Raw genomic sequence first — 22989 nt, forward strand, 5'->3', positions numbered from 1 at the left:
GAATGGAATATGAATGTCAACTAGCAAAATAAAAAGCATAAAAACAGACAATAAAATCTTCTATAGTTAGGTGAATAGGAAACATTTGGCTAAGACAGATGTAGGTCCATTACAGACAGGTGAGTTTAGATATTTCCTAATCAACCTGGTCAGGACTTGAACCTGGGTCTCCTGGTCAAAAATAAGAACACTACCACTATGCCCATCAAGAGATTTTATAATGGAAAATAGAAATATAGTGAAGAAGCTAAACAATTACTTGTCTTCACTGAAAAATTAAAAGAACTCTCCCAGAACCAAAGGTCTAAGGAGTATAACGATTTGAAGGAAATCAATATTGTTTTTCAGGGCACTAAAGGCTAATCAGTCCCCCTGCCCTGATATTCTACAGCCTAGAGTTTTCAAAGATGTAACAGTGGAGATGGTGGATACATTGGTGATTGCCTTCCAAAATGTGATATATTAGAACGTAGTAAATTCCACTCACGATTTAAAAATGGAGGCGAAGACAGGGAACTACAGACCTGGTAGTCTCACAACAGTGGGGAAAGTGCCAAGGTTTATTAACTGTGATGTTTGACCAATATTGATAGTTGGTAAAGGACTTGGGTGGCCTCATCAGTCAGTCAGTGATGGTGAACATGCAAGTGCAACAGGCAATTAAGAAGCTGAAAAATGTGCTGCTGGAAAAGCGCAGCAGGTCAGGCAGCAGCATCCAAGGAGCAGGAGAATCGGGCATAAGCCTTTCTTCAGGAATGTCAACCACGTCTGAAGGGAAATTGCAGTCTATGAAGAAGGAGGCCATCGGGGTTATTCGGTATTGGAATTGGTCCTCCTGGGAGCAGATGCGGTGGAGGCGAAGGAATTGGGAATATGGGATGGCGTTTTTACAGGGGGCAGGGTGGGAGGAGGTGTAATCTAGGTAGTTGTGGGAGTCGGTCTGTGTAAATGTCCGTGTTGAATCGGTCGCCCGAGATAGAAATGGAGAGGTCTAGGAAGGGGAGGGAGGAGTCTGAGACGGTCCAGGTAAATTTGAGGTCGGGGTGGAAGGTGTTAGTAAAGTGAATGAACTGTTCAACCTCCTCATGGGAGCACGAGGTAGTGCCAATACAGTCATCGTTGTAGCGAAGGAAAAGGTGGGGGGTGGTGCCAGTGTAGCTTATGCCCGAAACGTCGATTCTCCTGAACCTTGGATGCTGCCTGATCTGCTGTGCTTTTCCAGCAACACATTTTTCAGCTCTGATCTCCAGCATCTGCAGTCCTCACTTTCTCCAAGGCAATTAGGAAGGCAAAAGTGTTGGCCTAGTGGCCTTCATTGCAAGTGAATTTGAAGTTGAAAGTAGAGATGTGTTACTGCAATTATACAGGTGTGACTATACCTGGAGTGGGGAATGCAGTTTTGATCGCCATACCTAAGAAAGGATGTACTTGGCATGGAGAGGAGTGTCCTGGAAGTTGACTAGACTGATATCAAGAATGGCAGGTCTGTTTTGTGAGGAGAGATTGGTTTGACTAAGACTATATTCACTAGAGTTTAGAAAGGGGTCTGAAGGAATCTGAATCATCAATTGCTTATAGTGCAGATAGAGGCCATTTGGCCCATCAGGTTTGCACCAACGGCCCTCTGAAGACCACCTCCTTAAACCCCGCATTTACCATGGCCAATCTACCTAACTTGTACATCTTTGGACCGTGGAAGGAAAACGGAACACCTGGCAGAAACCCACACAGACACGGGGAGAACATGTAAACGTCATACAGAGTCTTCCATGGCTGGAATCAAACCTGGGTCCCTGATGCTGAGGGACAGCAGTGTTAACCACTGAGCCACCATAACACCCAAAAGTGTTTGCGTCAATTGAAATGTGTAAACTTCTAACAGGTCTGACAGAGGAGATGCAGGGAGGATGTTTCCCTTGGCTGGGGAGTCTAAACCAGGGATCACAGTCTCAGGATATGGGGAAGGCCATTTATGACTGAAATGAGGAAACATTTCTTCAGTCAAAGCGTCATGAACCTATAGAAATCTATATCACAGGTTGGGTAAAAGCCAAGTCATTGAATATTTTCAAGAAAGAGATACTTTTTATTTCTTTTTAAAGGCGCCATGGGGTATAGGAGGAAAGCAGGAATGTGGCATTAAGATAGAGGGTCAGCCATGATTATATTGAATTGAAGAGCAGGGTAGCCTCCCCCTGCTCCTAATTTCTATTAACTTAGTTTCATAACTTCTTTGGGTGAGATTGAAGCAGATATGGCTGTAATTTACTATGGTCTTCAGCACATCAACCTGGAATCCAAATGGGGTTTCCCAATGCAGGCTTGCTTGAAGACAGGCTGCTCGGTGATCTCAAAAAGTATGGTGCTGGAAAAGCACAGCCAGTCGGGCAACATCCGAAGAGCAGGAGAGTCGACATTTCGACGTTTCAACGTCCCGATGAAGAGGTTATGCTCAAAACACTTTTTGACTCTGATCTCCAGCATCTGCAGTCCTCTCTTTCTCCCTGTTCAGTGATCTCCTCAGTGCAGACCTCCTTATTGGCTGTCTGACTCCTGATGCTGTGTGTCTAATTTGGGGGCCAGCAGCTCTGCAACCTCATACTCCCCAATAGGAGAGCCGGAGGTAGATCAGTGACCGTGAAGATACCTCAACACAGAGGTGCCTCTGCTGGGCTCTGTAGTATTTAACGTCACAAAATGCAATCTGGTCTGATTGGTGGAGAGAAGGGGAAGCCCCTCTTGTAACACTGATTGACTCCAGACAGCCAGAGACATTGAGCTGTTGGCTTCTGCACATGGCGAGCATCTACTCTGCCAATGACAAAGTGCTAGTGATGCTGCAAAATCACCCCTAAATAAGGCCTTGGATATGCCATTTTGTTGTGCACCCTCCAGAACGGGAATGCGTGAGGATGTTCCCTGGCCTGGCTCTTGCCTAGCTTCTCAGCACCAGCAGCCAACTCCTTGGTATGGGTTTGCATATGATAACCAGGCAGTTTCAGAGTTTATTCAGCATTGTATGCTGCCAATAGCTTAAGATAGCACTAGCTGCAATATAATAATTGGTATCTATTTACCAGTACTTTAGTTTCAGCTATGGTTGTTGCCTTCACACATGGAAGAGCATAGGTGGTCCTGGGGTTTGTCCAAATGTGAAATAGGATAATGTGAGACTGAGAACTTAAGGACTATCTGACTATCAGGTGGCCCTTCAGAATGGTGAACGTAAAGTGATACAAAACTGCGGGGGTGTGTTATTTGTTCCGTGCCTGTCAAACTACCCTTTGGGAAATGAATCATCCCAATTCCAGTAGCTTCTCATATCTCTGAGCAAGCAGGGATCTAACACCACATCAAAGACTGAGATGAACTAAATTAAAGAGCTGCCCACGTTTAGCAGTTAATTTCCTTGTGAATTGAGACTATTTGCAGATAATCTAGGCACATTGGGAATGTTGGTGTTTATAGTTAACATATTGGTTGATTGTAGAAATTTGTTTCATTGGGAATCTTAACCCTCTCTTGTGCAAGTGTACAGTTGGATTTCTATCCTGAATACATATTCTCAATCAGGATATAAAAAAACTTTAGGTACTTTGGTTTAATTATGAATTGCTGAAAAAGAATCTGTGTGTGCATTATCTTATTTGTTCATAAGATGTAGGTGATACTGGCAATGCCAGCACGGAGTGTACATTCTTAATTGATCTCGAGAATGTGGTGGTCAGTCGCCCTCTAGAACAGTCGCAATCCACGTGATGCAGATAAACCAATCAAGTTGCTGTGAGGGTACTTCCAGAGTTCTGATGCATCAACGGTGAAAGATCGGCAATACAGTTCCAAGTCAGGATGGTGTGAGAATTAAAGGGCGTCTGCTGGTCAAGTCCTTCCAGATGGTAGAGTTTGTAGGTTTGGAAGGTGCTGTTGAAAAAGCTTTGTGGGTTGCATAGTGCAATGAGTGTAGAGTACACACTGCTGCCACTATTCATCGGTGGTGGATACAGTAAATGTTTAAAGTAGGCAATGGAAAGTTGATTAAGCAGGCTGATTTGTCCACTTGATGTAGAACTTCATGATATTGCTAGAGTTCCACTCAACCAGGCAAGTGATGGGTATTCCATCACATTGTAAATTATTTCTGTTTTTAATATATATTAAAGCATAAAACATTCCAGACTTTATCTGGGTTCTTAATTTCCTTTCTGGCACATTCCCCAAAAATAATCTCTGTTTTGTTCTCCCCGGTAAAAACAAGAACTGCAGATGCTGGAAACCAGAGTCTAGGTTAAAGTGGTGCTGGAAAAGCACAGCAGCATCCGAGGACCAGGAAAATCGACGTTTCGGGCAAAAGTCCTTTATCAGGAATAGAGGCAGGGTGCTTGCAGGGTGAAGAGATAGATGAGAGGGGGGTGGGGTGGGGAGAAAGTAGCATAGAGTACAACAGGTGAACGGGGGTGGGGATGGTGGTGATAGGTCAGAGAGGAGGGTGGGGGAAAGTAGCACTGTCCCCTGACCACCGTCCCCTTGCCCATTTGAAGGTTAATCTTCATTCCTTCTAAGAACAAAGCTTCCTTATTTTCCCAAATGCTGCACTCATACTAGAGTTGCCCCTATTATGTCTGATAGGATAAGTCTTTTGTTCTGTTTATTGAAGGCTAGTTACTGTAATCCAGTGAAATGAGGAATCAGGCTACACAGGGAACGCTAAACTTGGAAAGCATGAAGAGAACACAGTCTTAAAGGGACCCCGGTTCCCAACAGAACACATTCCAGACCCAGAGCTGGCTTGTGAAGGATAAACTGTTCAACATTTTCCAAGCAGCTCCAATCTCCGAGCTCTTTGTAAGGTCAGAGTAACATTCCACTCATGATGTAAATCTCTCACTCCCTCCTCCCTGTCACCTCAGTGACCAGGTAGTCACGGAGGGAACAGTCTTTGCAGAATGCGGAAAGGGGTGGGGAGGGAAATGTATCCCTGGTGGTGGGGTCAGTTTGGAGGTGGCGGAAATGTCATCGGATGATGTGGTCTATGCAAAGGTTGGTAGGGTGGAAGGTGAGACTGGGGAGTTCTGTCCTTGTTACGGTTGGAGGGGTGGGGTCTGAGGGCGGAGGTGCAGGATGTGGATGAGTTGCGTTGGAGGGCATCTTTAACCACATGGGAAGGGAAATTGCACTCTCTAAAGAAGGACGCCATCTGGTGTGTTCTCCCTGCCTAGTGGATGGTGGAGAAGGTTTGGGGAGTAGAGGGGTGAGCTACTGGCTGCAGGATTCTTAGCCTCTCACTGGCTCTTGTAGCCACAGCATTCATATGGCTGTTGCAGCTCACTTTCTGGTCAATGGTTTCCCCAGCCAGGATCTTGCTGCAATATGTGTGAGAATAGGGAGGAGTTAGGCGATGATAATGCAATTGAGTATCAACAGGAGATTTTTGTACTCCCCTGTCTGTTTGCACCTAGTACACTTAATGCGCAGTATGAGCCGGTTAGATGTTGCAAAGGATTGAATTCTAAGTCGTGGTCCCTGTTTGGAACAAGTCGACTAGATAGAAACACATCGAACTTCAAAAAAGTGGGACGAAAATATGAACATTTGGCGAATTTCAGTCCATGGATAAAATTTAATGCGTTCATGTTTTAAATACCGAATGTGTGAAGAACCACACTCCGAGTTGAGTATGACTGTTGCCACATTCGGATTGTGTTTTGAGGCAGGAATTGCGAGCAGTGCGTCTTTAAGAAGCTGATATCTGAGCGATTCCCGTGGAGATGCTGGGCAGATACAGTAAAAGCGCCCTTTGCTTTACCGTGTGCTGCGATCAGATGTGACTGACACCCAGTCAGTGAAGGGGGAGGGAGGGTTAAGGGGAAAAAGGAACTCTTTGATTTTTTTTTCCCTGAGATCAGCTCCAACCTGGACCGTGGCTCCATCCAGCAGCGTCTCCTCACGGAAGCAGCGACAAGGGTCAGACCGACAGAGAGAGAGAGAGAGAGATGGACCTGGACAGTTTGGAGGCCAGTAACGAGAGTGTGTCCCGGGTGAACCAGAGCCTAATCGGGGTGGCTGGAGGACCAGAGGTGGTGATCGTGCCGGTCGCCTTCAGTTTAATCTTCGTCCTGGGCATGGTGGGCAACAGCCTGGTGATCGTGGTGCTGGGGCGGACCAAATCCAGGAGGTCTCGGAGCACGACCAACACCTTCATCCTGAACCTCAGTGTGGCTGACCTGTCCTTCCTGCTGTGCTGTGTGCCTTTCCAAGCCACCATCTACTCCCTGCCCGAGTGGGTCTTCGGCGCTTTCCTCTGTAAGTCGGTGCACTACTCCTTCACGGTCTCCATGCTGGTCAGCATCTTCACGCTGGTCACCATGTCGGTGGACCGCTACATCGCGGTGGTACACGCCAAGCGGCCGCCGGCCATCCGCAACAGGAGGAACGCCTCTCTGGCGGTGGCGGGGATCTGGCTGCTGTCCTTATTCAGCGCCGTCCCGGTCGCTCAGCACCAGAGCCTGGTCACTGGCTACCACCGCGCCCCCAACTGCTCCTTCTGCTGGGAAGTTTGGCACGACCGCACCCTCAAGCAGCTCTACAAGGTCACCATCCTGGTCATCGGCTACTTGCTGCCCTTGCTGCTCATCTGCTGCTGCTACACCAAGGTAACGGGGGAGAAGGTCAATAAATGAGAGCGGGCTCGCAGTGATTGTTGCGGGTTGAAGTCCACAAGCAGCTTGATCCCCCCGAGAAGCCAGTGTAGAAACCGAACTCGGGGAGTTGAGGGAACCGCATCAGGGGGCAGAATACAGGAGGCGGCAGGTTCACTTTTACAGTCGGTGCAAACGCGGAGTTTGTTAATTATGGTCTCTCTGTGAAACTATTTTCGTTCAGCAGGTGACTTTCCTGACAGCCTGTGAACTCCTGACAAGATTCCAAAGTGTAAGGGCTTATAAAATGTGGGCACGGCTTGCATTGTATTTTTTTTAAGGCTCCTTACAATCTTGAGAGCCGACAGGCGTGTGGCTGCAGCTTGCTTGTTGGGAAGGTCTCCTTCCCAAGCTGGAACTGCAGAGGACCTCCTAACAGATGGCTCAGTGTCCATCAACTGGTCTGCAAAATTTCACCAGCAAGCATAACAGTAAGGAACACAGGTTTAAGGTGAGAGGGGAAAGATTTAAAAGGGACCTAAGGGGCAACTTTTTCAAGTAGAGGGTGGTGTGTGTGTGTGTGTGTGGAATGAGCTGCAGGAGGTGATGGAGACTGGTACAATTGCAACATTTAACAGGCCTCTGAATGGGTCTATGAACAGGAAGGGTTTCGAGGGATATGGGCCAAATGTTGGCAAACAGGACTAAATTAATTTAGTTTTGCCTGGAGCATCGGAGGGTGAGGGGTGACCTTCTAGAGGTTAATAAAGTCATGAGGGGTAATGGATAGGGTAAGTAGACAAGGTCTTTTCCCTGGGGTGGGGGAGTCCAGAACTAGAGGGTGAGAGAGGAAAAATTTAAAAAGGAACTAAGGGGCAACATTTTCACGCAGAGGGTGGTGTGTTTATGGAATGAGCTGTCAGAGGAAGTGGTGGTTGCTGGTACAATTACAACATTTAAAAGGCATCTGGATGGATATATGAATAGGAAATGTTTAGGGGGATACGGGCCAAAAGCTGGCAAATGGGACGAGATTAGCTTAGGATATCTGGTCAGCATGGATGAGTCGGACCGAACGATCTTATTCCATGTTCTATGATTCTATGACTCTGTGTGTGGTTTGAAAAATGCAACATACTTCACCTTCCTTCACATCACTGCAGTCTCATGGTCTTTTGCCTTTCCTCTAGGTTCTGTTTCACCTCCACAAGAAAGTGAAGAACATGTCAAAGAAATCAAAGCGATCCAAGAAGGTAAGAATGCCACACAAATCCACTTTCTGAAACCCTTCCATCCCTAGCAGTCTCCCCAAGTATTTCACTAACCCCTCTTTTAAAAATCCCACTGACATTTGCCTGCAGTTGGGAGTTTTCCATATATTCGCCAGCAATCTGCAACAAATCTTATGGTCAACAAACAAGATGGCAATATGGAAACAAGTGACCAATGGGTTAAAATCCTGCAACATTCCCCAAAACAGCATTACCTTTCCAATGTGGAATGTAATGGTTCAAGAAGATGGTTTACCTTCACCGTCTCAAGGACAATTAGAGATGGAGAAAGAATGTTGTTTTGCCAGCAGTACCCATATCCTATGAATTAATGAACAAAGGATCAGGTTTCATGTTCACTGATACATAAGTGAAAATCTATCCCAAGAGCTGCCATTCAACCCATAATTATGTTTTAATTCATTACTGGGATGTGGGTGTCACTGGCTTGACCAGTGTTTATTCCCCATTTCTTGTTGCCCTTGAGAAGGTGATAGTGAGCTGCTTTCTTGAACTGCTGCATAGTCCATGAGCAAAAGGTAAACCACAATGCTTTTAGGGAGGGAGTTCCAGGATTTTGATGCAGTGACACTGAAGGAATTCTAATTTATTTCCAGGATAGGATGGTAAATGGTTTGAAGGGGAAGTTGCAGGTGGCGGCATTCTCCTGCCTTTGACCTTTTAGATGTTTGTGGTTGTGAGCTTCTATCTAAGGAGCAGTTGTTGTAGTGTAATGTGTAGATGGTACACATTGCTGCTACTGAGTGTCAGTGGTGGAGGGAGTGCATGCTTGTGGATGTGGTGCTAATCAAAGGAGCTGCTTTGTCCTGGATGGTGTCAAACTTACTGAGTGTTACTGGAGCTGCAAGTGAGGAGCTTTAGTACCAACGTTATAAACTTGATATAAACAATTCTCCTTTAAATGTTGCAAAATATCACACTTTTCTCCTTAATTTCTCTGCAAATATTTATCCAACTGGTATCTCAAGCCTTTTGTCAAAGTAAGAAAGGATAGAACTTGAGTACTATATACAATGTAATTAATAGTTGAGCAATAAATTCCGGCTTACCCAGCAATATAATGAATGAATAAAAATGAGTGAAACTAAAGATACTCAAAGAAATAAATTATATTACAATGGAAAGAACATGAAAGAAGGAGTAGAAATAAAGATTGTGTTCTGTTGGCAATGGCTGAGCAGTGTTTGCTCAATTATAGCAATTAAAATACACACCTTAATGTTCCACCCTTTATAAGTAAGCACACTTGCTCACAATGTAGACTTATTGGAATTAAGTATATTAAGACATGAATATGCTTGCAAAATGTGTGTGGAATTAACAAATTAATTTCACAAACATTGAAAACTTCAATTCCAGTTCTGTAATGTGTATCTAAATGCTGCTTACAATTTATGATTTTAGAGAAGATTTGTAGCTCAGGCTGTGGATCAGGTTGTAAGTTTGCTCGCTGAGCTGGTAGATTTGTTCTCAGACATTTCGTCACCATGCTAGGTAACATCATCAGTGAGCCTCCGGTGAAGTGCTGGTGTTCTGTCCCACTTTCTATTTATGTCTTGGTCTGTTGTGGTGGGTGATATCATTTCTGGTTCTTTTTCTCAGAGGTTGGTAAATGGGGTCCAAATCAATATGTTTGCTAATGGAGTTCTGGTTTGGATGCCAGGCCTCTCGGAATTCCCATGTGTGTCTTTGTTTAGCCTGTCCCTGAATGGATGTATTCTGTCCATGCACACAGCCGAAGAAGGACACCAGGTCAACTGGGCAAACACATCCATCCTGGGACAGGCTAAACAAGGACACGAATGGGAATTTCTAGAAGCTTGGCATTCAAACCGAAACTTCATTAACAAATATATCGATTTGGACCCCATTTACCAACCTCTCAGAAAAAGAACCAGAAATGATATCACCCACCACAGCAAACCAAGACCCATACCTAGCAAGTGGGACAGAACACCAGCATTACACCGAAGGCTCACTAGTGATGCTACCTAGCATTGTAACGATATGCCTGAGAACAAATCTACCAGCTCAGCGAGCAAACTTACAAATCTGCTTCCAATTTTTTTCATTTACTTCCTAGTTATTAGGGTGACATAGTGGGTCAGTGGTTATCACTGCTGCCTCACAGAGCCAGGGATCCAGGTTCGATTCCTCCCTAGGGTGACTGCCTGTGTGGAGTTTGCACATTCTCCCTGTGTCTGCGTGGATTTTCTCTAGGTCCTCTGGTTTCCTCCCACAGTCCAAAGATATGCAGGTTAGTGTTCAGGAATGTGCACGCCAGCTGGGTTAATCATGGGAATTGCAGGGTTACAGGGATAGGATAGGATCTGGTCGGAATGCTATTCAGAGGGTCAGTGTGGACTGGATGGATCAGATGGCTTGCTTCCCCATTTGTAGGGATTTCGTGATTCTCTATGATTCCTGAAATCCAAATAATTGGAATCACTTCACACCTGGAATTGCTATCCACAGGGAAGATTTCTATAGATTGGTTTTACTGAAATATTTTTGCTTGTGAATTGATCTGACCAAGTTCCCTTTCAAGCAATTTCAGCAAATTTTTGTTAACTGAAGGCAATTTAATAGAACTTTGCACAACATTTGTAAACCCAGTATAATACATTTCAGAGTTGGACCGTGTCAGTGATGAATAATGATATGAAGTTGTTATGATCTCTATAAAAGATTGTTTATGGAATCATAATAGCGGTGAAGACTGGTATGTCGCAATTGTGATAAAACTCCCATATAAATATAATGATTCACTTAGGTATCAGTAGTAAATTAAAAATCACACAACACCAGATTATAGTCCAACAGGTTTATTTGGAAGCACTAGCTTTCGAAGTGCTGCCTGTCCATCAGGTAAGGACAACCACCTGATGAAGAATCTGTACTTCAAAAGCTAGTGCTTCCAAATAAACCTGTTGGACTATAACCTGGTGTCGTGTGATTTTTTTACTTTGTACACCCCAATCCAACACCGGCATCTCCAAATCATGCTGATCAGTAGGAGTGTGCTTATTATAGCATTAATCTTATGCAATTAACAAAAATGGTGTTTCTTTTCTTAAAGTTTATTCCATAAGGGCAATCTTACACATCTAAACAGGAAAGCAGTCATATATTTACCTTTACATAGTCGTTAAAAAGATAAGAACATAAAATATTCTGCTATTCAATACAATCATGACTGATCTTTGGCCTTAAACTCACTTTCCTATGTACTCCCTTTATTTGCTTGACAGACAAAATGGTCTGTCTACTTCAATCTATGATAATGTATCCATAACACACTGAAGTGGAGAATTCCAAAGATTCACGACCCTTTGGAACAATTTCTCCTAATTTCCATCCTAAGTGATTGTCCTCTTCTCCGGAGGCTGTATTCCTGTTACCTATATTCCCCAATCGGGGAAGCAACTTCTCTGTGTCAACCCTGTTAATTTCCTTCAGGATCTTGTGTGCTTCAATGAGGTTATGGACACAGTCTCTCATTAAAGGCTAACATCTTCATCATAGAAGCAAATTAAATGAATGTTCACTATGCCAATTGCAACCCTTAAACATGGAGAGCAAAATTCTAGATGGTACACAGTGTAATTTCACCAAAGCCTGCTACAATTGCAGCAAGTCTTACTTATTCCTTTCTCCCAATTTCCATGCAACAAGACCAACATGCTATTTGCCTTCCTATTTGCATGCTGTCCCTATGTGTTAACTTGATATGTTCCTTGTACGAGTATACCCAAGGCTACATCCAAATTTCTCAAAACAACCAACATTTACAAGTTTCAAACCTTTCGCAAATATTTACAGGGAAAAAGTGGAGCATGCAACTGTTTGGATAGTTCTTTCATCAGACTGGCACAATCAGAATGGACCAAATAGCCTCCTTCTGTGCTGTGTCATTCTATTATTCTATCCAATCAAGACAGCCCTAATAAAATTACATATCATCTAGGCTGTAATGTGAACTGTCCCAGTGGAACTATTGTTGTGAAACCAAGTTTTGAAGATTGTTTAATCTGGGTGTAGTGATTGTGATGAGGTCAGCCAGGTGGGCCTCACAGAATATCAGTTCCCTGATTGGGGCTGTTGATCGGGTCCAATCAGGAAGCCCTGGCTGACAGATAAAAACAGTATTGTCAGGCACTCAGTTCACTCTGAGAGATGGCTCTGAGAGAACTGGATCACTATCAAGAACACTCCACGTATAATAAAGGGTGACTTGGTGACACGATACTGGCCTCTGTGGAGTTATTTTAATCGCAAAGAGAGAAAAAATGCTCCTGAAGAAATTTGCTCACAACAGTCATCTTTGAGATGTGGTAAGCATTTGTGACATCAGCTGTTAATTGGGAAGCTTAATCCATTCGATCATGCTGTCGAAGACTGGGCCCAGTATATGGAAAGAATGAATTATTTTTTTCAAGGCAAATGATGTTCGGGCAGATGAAAAGCAATGTGTAATTCTTCTTGTGGACCCGCTGCTTTTTCTGTTATTAGGAGCCTAATTTTCCCTGAGGCACCACACTCTAAGACCTTTCAAGAGTTGATGGATTTAGTTAAGGAATATTACGACACCAAGCCTCCTCTAATTCTGAGTCGCTATCAGATTTACTGAACAATTTGAGAATCAGGGGAATTGGTATTGGGATTTTTGATGAGATTAAGACATATGCCATGTGACCCTTAATGCAATGCTGAGAGATCATTTGGTATATATGATTAATGATGTGACCAAGCATCATTAGCTACTAGCTGAAGCCCAACTGGACTTCAAACAGACACTACAACTGGCTTTGCCATTGGAAAATAAGGCAAGCGCAACATTTGAGTTGCTGGGAATTCTGATGGAAGTGGACACCCTCACCAGTCTGACTGAGTTGGGCAACATCACTTGAGTGAAGGAAGTTGTCTTCATTCTCTCCTTCTTTCTTTCTCTCTCTCTCTCTCTCTCTCTCTCTCATGCAAGCACACACATATATAAGTCTATGGGGTGAATTTGCATTTGCAGAATTGTATTTGCAGACACATTCTATTTTGTTCAAAAAGCACACAATCTGTAGGCAGTCAATATTTTTATAATCCATGTAACATTTTATAAATTCCGACTTTGGAAGTAGAACCAATCTAATTCAAGATTGGGATACAAACAGACTCTAACCTCACACCTTTAATGTATTGTCTGAGCTGACATGTCACCTTTTTTTATAAACGTTGTTATCTCAGGCATGTGACTTGAAAGATGTTCTGGGATTTATATATTAATGAATCAAAACCTGCAGCCCGTTCTAAAAGATGAAAGGCTGAACAGCAGTCTAGGTTTGTTCAATATATTGCATCAGATGCTATGTGATCTTTTGCTATAAATTCTGTGTCCTGTGATCCTACTCCACTAGCTACCTGACAAAGGAACGGTGCTCTGAAAGCTTGTACTTCCAAATTACCTAAATAAATTGGACTATAACCTGATGTTGTGTGATTTTTAACTTTGTCCACCCCAGTCCAACACTGTCACTTCCACATTGCTAAATTTTCTGGACACACTTCCATCACAGCTAACAATATCAGACTATGGATGCAGAAAGATCCGGTCCTGGTAAAACTGAACCAGCTGGTGGTGATGGGGGAAGCCAAAGGATTGTCACAACCAGAATTGAAACTGTTTTGGACCCAGAGAGACCAGATCCCAGTAGAGAATGGCATATTATTATGGAGAGCAAGAGTGATTGTCCTGAGTAAATTCGCTACCACATACTGGCTGAACTCCCCAGCGTCATCCAAGGGTTTCCAAAATGAAATGTTGGTGCAACATTATGTATGGTGGGCAGGATTGGATGCAGACATAGCTGTGGTGGTAGCCCAGTGCCAACAATTATAAACGTTACCTCCAGCAGCTCCCCCACTTTCGTTTGAATGGCCAGTTGAACCCTGGATTTGGTTACACATTGACAATGCAGGTCCTTTCATGTTCTTAGCCAATGTGGATGCCCACTCAAAATGGTTGAACATGCATAGAGTTGATTCATCAAACAAGAGGACAACAATAGAAAAACTGCAATACACGGACTCCCAGAAATGTTAGTCACAGATAACGGGCCACCTTTTACCAGCAGGGAATTTGAGTATTTTCTAAAATTGAATAGTATTTGACATGCAAGGATAGCTCCATACCATCTACTGTCCAATGGTACGGCAGAAACAGCAGTCCAAACTTTGAAGGCAAGCTTACTGAAACAGCTTACAGCTTCACTAGGTACCAACAGTCCCAGTTTGTATTTGATTATAGGACCACCCTTGGTGCAACTGCAGCATTAGCTCCAACAGAGATGCTAATGTGGAGAAGACTCCACACCAGGTTAAATCGAATCTTCCTGGGGCTTAGGGAGGGGAGGTGAAATGGCATCAGGAACACCAATGCCAGACAAAAGAATCTACTAAGAGAGGGGCACTTTACTTCAGTGAACAAAGTTTGGTGTAGCAACCCTGTGAATGGCCCTGTCAAGAGGCACTGTTAACGTGAGGTCAAGTCCAGTGATTTATAAAGTTCTGGTAGTTGTGATGGTCCTGAACAAACACATGGACCATATGGAATCTGCAAATATACAAACGGTGCGGGAGCACAGCGTGCTTGGCTCCTCGACAGCCTTTCTGATTGTTCTGGAACCCATTGGTTCTCCCTCTCTGTCAAGTGTTGAAGATGTCTTGGAATCTGAAATGGACATGGTGGATGTCGCCGCCTCTAATCTTTGCCGCCTGAAGAGGAGCATGAATTTCTTCCGAGATCCTCTGGCTGTGACAAGCAAGCTATGGTGCATTATGTGTCGCCTGTATCAGAGGCAGAGACGGAGGAACCTGACCCGGTGCTATAACACCCTATAAGCAGCTACAAGATACAGAACTGCCTTATGTCCTTGGACCTGGGGGAGGGAAGTGGTGATTGATGAGGTCAGCCAGGTGGACTTCAGATTATGAGTTCCCTGACTGGGTCTGTTATTCTGGTCCAATCAGGCTGACAGATAAAAACAGGAGTGTTAGACATCCTGTTCACTCTGAGACCTGGCTCTGAGCGGGTTGGATCTCTGTCAAGGACTTCCCACGTGTAGATAAGGGGTGACAGTATATATTGGCCCCTGTGGAGTTATTTCACTAGGTACTGAACCTAACAACATTTATAAACTCAGTCTGTTGGTATTACATTAACGATCAGAGAGAGAGATCAGAGAGAGTGATCAGATAGAGAACGACCAGAGAGAGAGAGTGATCGGAGAGAGAGTGCAATAAATCTCAGCATAAATTTATTTGTTTGTGCCAATATAGAGTTGGTGTCAGGAAATTCTACTTCACACCTAACTCTTATATTTCCTGATAAATACTGGCTGATACTCTGCAGTTGATTACAACAGAAAACACCACCTGAAAAAGACAAACATATATGAGGTTGTCACAGATGCCATTTATCATTGTTATCGTCTTATTTACTCTATGAATTGACCTTGCCAAAATAAAGTAGGTGTCTGCTATCCAGCATTGCAGAGTTCTATAAAAAATGTGGAGTGGATTTTGTTATGCCTCACTGGGGTAATACGCTGGAAATCCAGTCCGAATATTAGTGCAATCATCATAAAAGTTAAAGAAGTGTGCAGAATTCCCCGATATACCTGTCTTAAGAACATAACATAAACTTAAGAGCTAGGAGCAGGAGTAGGCCATCTGGCCCTTCAAGCTTGGTCCCACCATTTATTAAGACCATGGCTGATCTTCTCATGGACTCAGCTCCATTCACTCACCTTCTCATCATAACCAAAAATCCCTTTACTGTTCAATAAATTATCTATCTTTGCTTTTAAAACATCCAATGAGAAAGTCTCTTCACTGGGCATGGAATTCCACAGATCTACAACCCTCTGGGTGAAAAAGTTCCTTCTCAATTCAGTCCTAAATCTGCTCCCCTTAATTTTGAGGCTGTGACCTCTTGTCCTGGTTTTACTCACCAATAGAAACATCCTCTCTATTTCTATCTTCTCTACTCCCTTCATAATTTTATATGTTTCTCTAAGATCCCCCCTCATTCTTTTAAATTCCAATGAATATAATCCCAGTCTACTCAGTCTGTCCTCATAAGCCAACCCTCTCTACTCTGGAATCCTAGTGAACTTTCTCTGCACCCCCTCTAGTGCCACTGTATCCATTCTCAAGTAAGGACACGAAAACTGCACACAGTACTCCAGGTGTGGCCTCACCAGCACCTTATACATCTGCTACATAACCTCCCTGCTTTTAAATTCAATCCCTTTAGCAATGAAGGACAAAATATCATTTGCCTTTTAAATTACCTGTTGCACCTGCAGACCAACATTCTGTGATTCATGCACAAGGACACCCCGGTACCTCTGCAAAGCAGCATGCTGCAACTTTTTCCCATTCAAATAATAGTTCTTTTAACTGTTATTCCTACAAAAATGGATGACTTCACATTTATTAACATTGTACTCCATCTGCCAGGCCTTTGCCCACTCACTTAAATTATCAATGCTCTTTTGCAAAGTTTCCCAGCCCTCCGCATACTTTGCTCTATCATTTATCTTAGTGACATCTGCAAACTTTGACACACTACAAGTGATCCTCAACTCCAAATCATCTGTGTAAATTGTGAACAATTGCAGTCCCAAACACTGATCCCTCAGGCACATCACTCATCACTGATTGCCATGTATTTACCTCCACTCTTTGCTTCCTGTTAGTTAACCAATCCTCTATCCATGCTAATAAATTGCCAGTAATGCCATGCATCTTTATCTTATACAATAGCTTTTTATGCAGCGCCTTGTCGAATGCCTTTTGGAAATCTAGATATACAACATCTACTGGGTCCCCATTGTTCATCATACTCATAATGTCTTCATAGAATTCCAGTAAGTTAAGTGTGACCTACCTTTCATGAACTCATGCCGCATCTGCCCAATGGGAAAATTTCTATCAAGATGTCTGGCTATTTCTTCCTTGATAATAGTCTCAAGCATTTTTCCCACTACAGAAGTTAACCTAACCAGTCTATAATTCCCCACCTTTTGTCTACCTCCTTTTTTAAACAATGGTGTCACATTTACTGTATTCCAATCTGCTGGAACTGCCCCAGAGTCCAGCGACGTTAGGAAAATTACCAGAAGTGCATTTGCTATTTTTCCTGCCATCTCATTTAGTACCTTGGGATACATTCCATCAGGGCCAGGAGACTTGTCTACCTTTAACTCCAATAGCTTGCCCAACACTATCACTTCCGTAATAATGATTGTTTCCAGGATCCTCACCTACCTTTGTCTCTTTGTCAATTACTGGCATGTTACTAGTGTCCTCCATTGTGAAGACTTGAACAAAATACTGTTCAATGTCTCGGCCATTTCCTCATATCCTATTACTAAAGCCCTCTTCTCATCCTGTAAAGGACCAATGTTTACCTTTGCCCCTCTTTCATTTTATATATTTATAGAACGTTTTGCTGTCTGTCTTTATATTCTGAGCTAGTTTATTCTTATAATCAATCTTACTTTTCTTTATAGCTTTCCTTGTGGCTTTCTGATGACCTTTAATGTGTTCTTAATCTTCTAGTTTCCTGCTGGTCTTTGTCACTTTGTATGCCTTTTCTTTTAATTTGACAGCCTCCCTTATTTCCTTTTCAACCAAGGCTGACAGAAAGCATGGATCAGCTCTCTGTATTTAACAATACCTTCTATTTATTACAAATAAATAGATTCCAGCTACGGGGAAATAATTATGAAAATGTAACTCTACTGGTTAAAACTCTAACTGCCTTATCAAATTCTTCTACACATGTACATAGACAGACAAAAACAAAAACAAAAACATGGAAGTCCAGGGCAGAGGAAAAGCTGTTTAATGGTCTTTGTCCACAGAATTTGCAGAAACGATTTCCTTGGCTTGCCAGGTCCCACTGCTCCTTGACTTCCTTCTCCAGGTACTTTGACTTGTTTGTAGGAGACACAGGGTGACTGGTTCACACTTACAAAGTTTCTAATTTATTGGTGAAAAGCCATAACTTACAGCAACTGATGAAGGAAAATAAATTAGCTTTTTTTTTCCGGGCTTGAGTTTTCTGTTACTGCAGATAAAAAGACAGCTAGTTTTCTTTACAACTGTCTTCTGTCCAAAGATTCACACCAACAAACTGTTCTGTTACTTCTGATCCAATCACATAGTTGTTGACAGGCAGAATGCCTTTTTCATCGACAACTGGTCACCAACCCACAGATCAATCAGCCACTTGTTAAAAGCAAAATAATGCAGATGCTTGAAATCTAAATCAAATACACAAAATACTGGACAAACTCAGGAGATCCGGCAGCAATTGTGGATGGAAAAACAAATAATATTTTGAGTCCAGTATTACCCCTCTTCAGAGCAGGTACTTGTCAGTCAAATCTCCATTTGTACCCACTGCACTGCTTCAGTTCATCTGTAGTAGCCTCACATACTGGTTGAAAAAACATTTGCTTGAAACCACTCTTACAATGGTAACTTGCTTTTTAAAAGGTGCAGTCGTCTTTCCCGCAATCCTTTGTCTTAAAACCAGTCTGCTTCCCATTTCAGTCCATGGTCAAAAATACAGAATAGTAAAAAGATGCGCACTTTACAATTTAAAGAGTACAGTTGGTATGAAGTACATTTGTTCATTCTCTCCGGAAGCTAGACTGTCATGGATCTCCACCTCTGCCTGTCCATGCTACCCGTACCCATTCACATTAAACCAACTGCATCCTGTCTATCAGATCTGCCATCCATTTTCTCTGCTGTTTCTCCCTCCAAACATGCCCAAAGGTTGCAATCATTTTATTTAAATTATACAGCTATCAAATAATGAACCAACAAACAATTATGTTAAAATGATGAAAGCATAGGAGGTAAGTTATTCAAAAGTCAAGAAGTTACTGACAGTCTGTTCTAATATAACATGGTAGTTGCATTCTTGTGCAAGCTTGTGTTATAGAAAATTGCGCAATAGAATTAATGAGGCCTATGGGAAAAACAGGGTTGGGGTAGAGTACTAAAAATATTAGTGAAAATTGAAACAAAAATAGTAGTTAGCCTAACACAAACGATAGCACAGACTAAGTAAATGTTAATAACATACATTTTTAATGAAATAGAACAATAGATTTAACACTTTAAGAGGTTTCTGAGTTTGCTGAGTTACAGTACTATATTAAGACAGGGACTGAGGGTCATCATCAGCATCATCATTACTTTCAGATGCAGGATTACAATGAAAGAAATTATTTAGTCCAGAAGTGGATGGCTGCGGTTCATTGTCCTCAGCACTATTTCTTGGGGACTGGCTTAAATAAGGCATCCCAAAATTAACAAGCACATTGCAGACAAATCGCACTGATGAAATGTGCGTTATAGAAGAATGACCTGTATTTTGATTTGATAATGGAATTCTGTGTGGCTAAATGTTGCTGTAAAATATTTGTAACATATTCAAAGCAGGATGCTGTCAATATTTCTGCCACAGGTAGTGTTTACTAGATCAGTTATTTCTTTGTGTTTCCATATGCCAATGACTACTAGGCTTTAGAGGTTTAATTGAACATGAACCACAGACACAACTGTGGATTCCAACTGTGTTTATTTCCCAGAACAGAATCAGATTTGAAAGCTACAAGAATGCAGCCACTGGAATGCCCCTTCCAATTTTGATTTTTAATCATCAAAACCAGCCGAAACAGCAGGATCTTTATAATTGGGTACTGAATAAAATAACAGTATAAAGTGCCATGCATATAGATTACATAATGCATAGATTACATTTTGCATATTCATGTTCACAAAATCTTTCAGTGAACTGGACAGAGCCTTATGAGAAGTATATCAAGTCAAATTATGTGCTGAAGCAGCTAACGATTCACTTAAATACAGTTTCTGGGGCCTGACAACTGTTTTGTCCCTGAATCAAGTGGAACCCATCGTCTAATGAGGCTGGTGGGAGGACCATGACAATTTGGACTGATGCCCTGATTCGGATAGACCAAGTGACCAACAGGAAGCAGTCATGGCCCCAGAGATAGCTCAGTATTTGGAGCTGGTGCAGTTAAGGATTTTAAGATTGGGAGTCAAATTATGACATCAAGACTGGAAACAACCTTACTTGATAGACAATAAGTTTTACTTTTGTAATTTGGTTACCATGGTTGTCAGTCACTGAACATAATCATGAGGCTGCCAGTGTAATTCTAATAAATGAACGTATGTTTATTATGTGAAAGAAAAGAAAGCTATAGGACAAGCAATAAGAAAAATTTAACCCTTTTCCCAAGAATATTTTAATTCATTTAAAGGCCTTGCTGGTTGGGTCAGCATTTATTGCCTTTCCCCAATTACCCTTGAGAAGGTGATGGTGAGCTGCTTTCTTGAAACGTTGACATCCTTGGGGTTTTGGGATACCAATACTGCTGTTAGAAAGGGAGCACCAGATTTTAGACCCAATGACACTGAAGGAAAAGCTATATATTTCCAAGTCAGGATGGTGAGTGGCATAGAGAGGAAGTTGCAGATGGCCATAGTCCAATGTAACTGCTTCTAGATGATATGTCTGACAGGTGCAGACTAAGGACCTTGGTGAATTTCCCCAGCGCATCTTGTAAATGGTATGTCAGCTGCTAATGAGTAGCAGCAGTAGTAGAGGGAATGAATGTTTGAAGATGTGGTGCAAATCAAATGGACAGCTTTTTCCTGAATGATATCAAGCTGTTCTTGGAGCAGAATTCATCCAGGCAGATAGGGAGCATTCCATCACAGTCCTGACTTGTACCTTGTAGATGATGGACAGGCTTTGGGGAGTCAGGAGGCAAATTACTCGCTGCAGTATTCCTAGCCTCTGACCCATTCTTGTAGTCACTATTTATTTGGCAATCCACTTCTGGTCAATGGTTAGCTTCAGGATATTGATAGTTGGTGGAGGGGAGGGTCGGGAGAGGCGGTGTTCAGTGATAGTAAGGTATTTGAATGCCAAGGGTTGATAGTTAGGTTGTCTCTTTTGTTTGACTTGGTCATTGTCTGACCCTTGTGTGGCACGAATGTTACTTGCCACATGTTAACTCAAACCTGGGTATCTTCCAGGTCTTGCTGCATTTGGACATGCATTGCTTTAGTATCTGAGAAGTCATGAATGGTGCTGAATATTTTGCAATCAACAGTGAATACCTCCACTTCACTTTCACGTGACCTCTGGAATTTAGCTCTTGAATCAAGGTTGTAATGAGGTCAGGAGCTGAGTGGCCCTGGCAGAACCCACACTGGGTGTCTCTGTGCAGGTTATTGTTGAGCAGGTACTGCTTGATAGCACTGTTGCTGACACCTTCCATCACTTTGCCGATGTTCAGCAGTAGACTGATGAGACAGTCATTGACTGTGTTGGATTTCTTCTCATTTTATGTACAGAACATATCTTGGCAATTTTCCACATTGTCAGGTAGATGCCAATATTGTAAATGTACTGAAACAGCTTGGCTCAGGGTGTGGCAAGTTCTGGAGCACAAGACTTCAGTACTATTGCGGGTATTTATCAGCGCCCATTGCCTTTACGTTATCCAGTGCCTGCAGTGGTTTCTTGATATCACGTAAGGTGAATTGAATTGGCTGAAGACTGGTATCTGTAATGCTGGGGACCACTGGAGGAGGCCAAGATGGGTCATCCACTTGGCATTTCTGGGTGAGGATTGCTATGAATGCTTCAGCCTTATATTTTGCACTGGATGCGCTGGGCTGTTCCATCATTGATGATGGGGGTATTTGCGGAGCCTCCTCCTCCTGTGAATTATATAATTGCTCACCATCACTCAGGACTGTGTGTGACAGAACTTGGATCCAATCCAATTTTGACACTCAATCCCATTGAAACATCATTCAATCATCACTCTTCCTTACTCAACAGACAAGGAACATACGTTTCCTTTTAGTGAGTTTCTGGTACATTTATCAGTTGTGATCCTCTCTGTCACTCCCTGAGACACACTGACACAGATGAACTCACTGATCTGTCTCACTGAACAGTAAGGGCAAAAATCATGAAGACTTTTCCAGTTACTTTGAATAATTTGAGGCCATTAAATGTAGATGTTCTGCTATGGATCATTTTTTCTGAACTGAACCTGTTTTGGCCTCTCTTTCTCTGGGCTGTAAAAGCTCAACTTCAGCAAAGATCTGATAAGAAAACATGTCCAGATATGCACTTTAAATCATTTGATAACTTGGAAATGATGTTTGATCCATGGCTGAAGGACACGGGTTTCTAGCTCTTATAAAAATGTCACCTTCACAGAACTGCAAACCAAAGGTTCATATACATTGACCTGAGAGGAGCAAGTGGAACAAGAGGTCAGATGGTGAGAAAAATCAGTGATCTTAGTGTCACAGAACAAAAGGCAAAGGGAATGGTAATGGTTGTAGAGAATGCAGATAGGTTGAGAGTCAGTGTTAATGGTAGATGTGATTAGCAGAATATATCTCAGTTCTGCTAAAAGTGAAACCAAGAAACCAAACGTCATGCTGTTTGGAGGAGTCGGGGGTGAGGGGGGATGGTGGATATTGGGGGATGCAAGGCATGGGAGATGAAATAGAGGACAGAATGATGATCTATTTCCTCTCTTTTTGTCCCTCTGCCTTCCCTACAAACCCCATGTCTGGTTCCCTTGGTTTTGCTGCAGAACTAATCTATGTCTTGCAATGGCCAGCTATTATTAACACCTATTTGAGACCTATCACCTGTCTTGATCTATTCACACTATTCTGTGAAATATATTAAGTCTGGTTCTCAAACCTTATCCATAGAATCCTATTAACCAACCCTCACATTTTGAGCATTTCGAAAGCTTACAGCACTGAAAGAACTAATCAGAATCTGTGAGTATTTTTCTTTCTCAGCCTAGTCTAGGTCTGCTCAAAATGTCTGCTGTAATAAAGAAATTGTGTGTTATGCAAAAATTGAAAGTGTTTAAAGAATGAACTACACCAGGAAAGGTAGAGATGTAGCTGCT

The 22989-nt window shown here is 42.6% G+C and overlaps 1 protein-coding gene across 2 annotated transcripts in view; it reads left to right on the top strand.

Annotated features, from left to right (window-relative positions):
• The first annotated feature begins 5132 nt into the window (after window positions 1–5132).
• Window positions 5133–22989, top strand: part of galr1b (galanin receptor 1b) — a 36009-nt gene continuing 18152 nt past the window's right edge. Inside the window, exons 1-3 of one of the 2 annotated variants that reach the window (XM_043707032.1) lie at window positions 5133–6650; window positions 7826–7888; window positions 9663–9932. In XM_043707032.1, the coding sequence (XP_043562967.1) occupies window positions 5991–6650; window positions 7826–7888; window positions 9663–9743 (804 nt within the window). In that variant the 5' untranslated portion in view covers window positions 5133–5990 and the 3' untranslated portion in view covers window positions 9744–9932. Of the gene's footprint in view, window positions 6651–7825; window positions 7889–9662; window positions 9933–22989 lie in introns of those variants that run through there. The other variant, XM_043707031.1, reaches the window with a different exon arrangement.

The sequence above is a fragment of the Chiloscyllium plagiosum genome, chromosome 17 (genome assembly GCF_004010195.1).
Source record: "Chiloscyllium plagiosum isolate BGI_BamShark_2017 chromosome 17, ASM401019v2, whole genome shotgun sequence".
NCBI classification, from domain to species: domain Eukaryota; kingdom Metazoa; phylum Chordata; class Chondrichthyes; order Orectolobiformes; family Hemiscylliidae; genus Chiloscyllium; species Chiloscyllium plagiosum.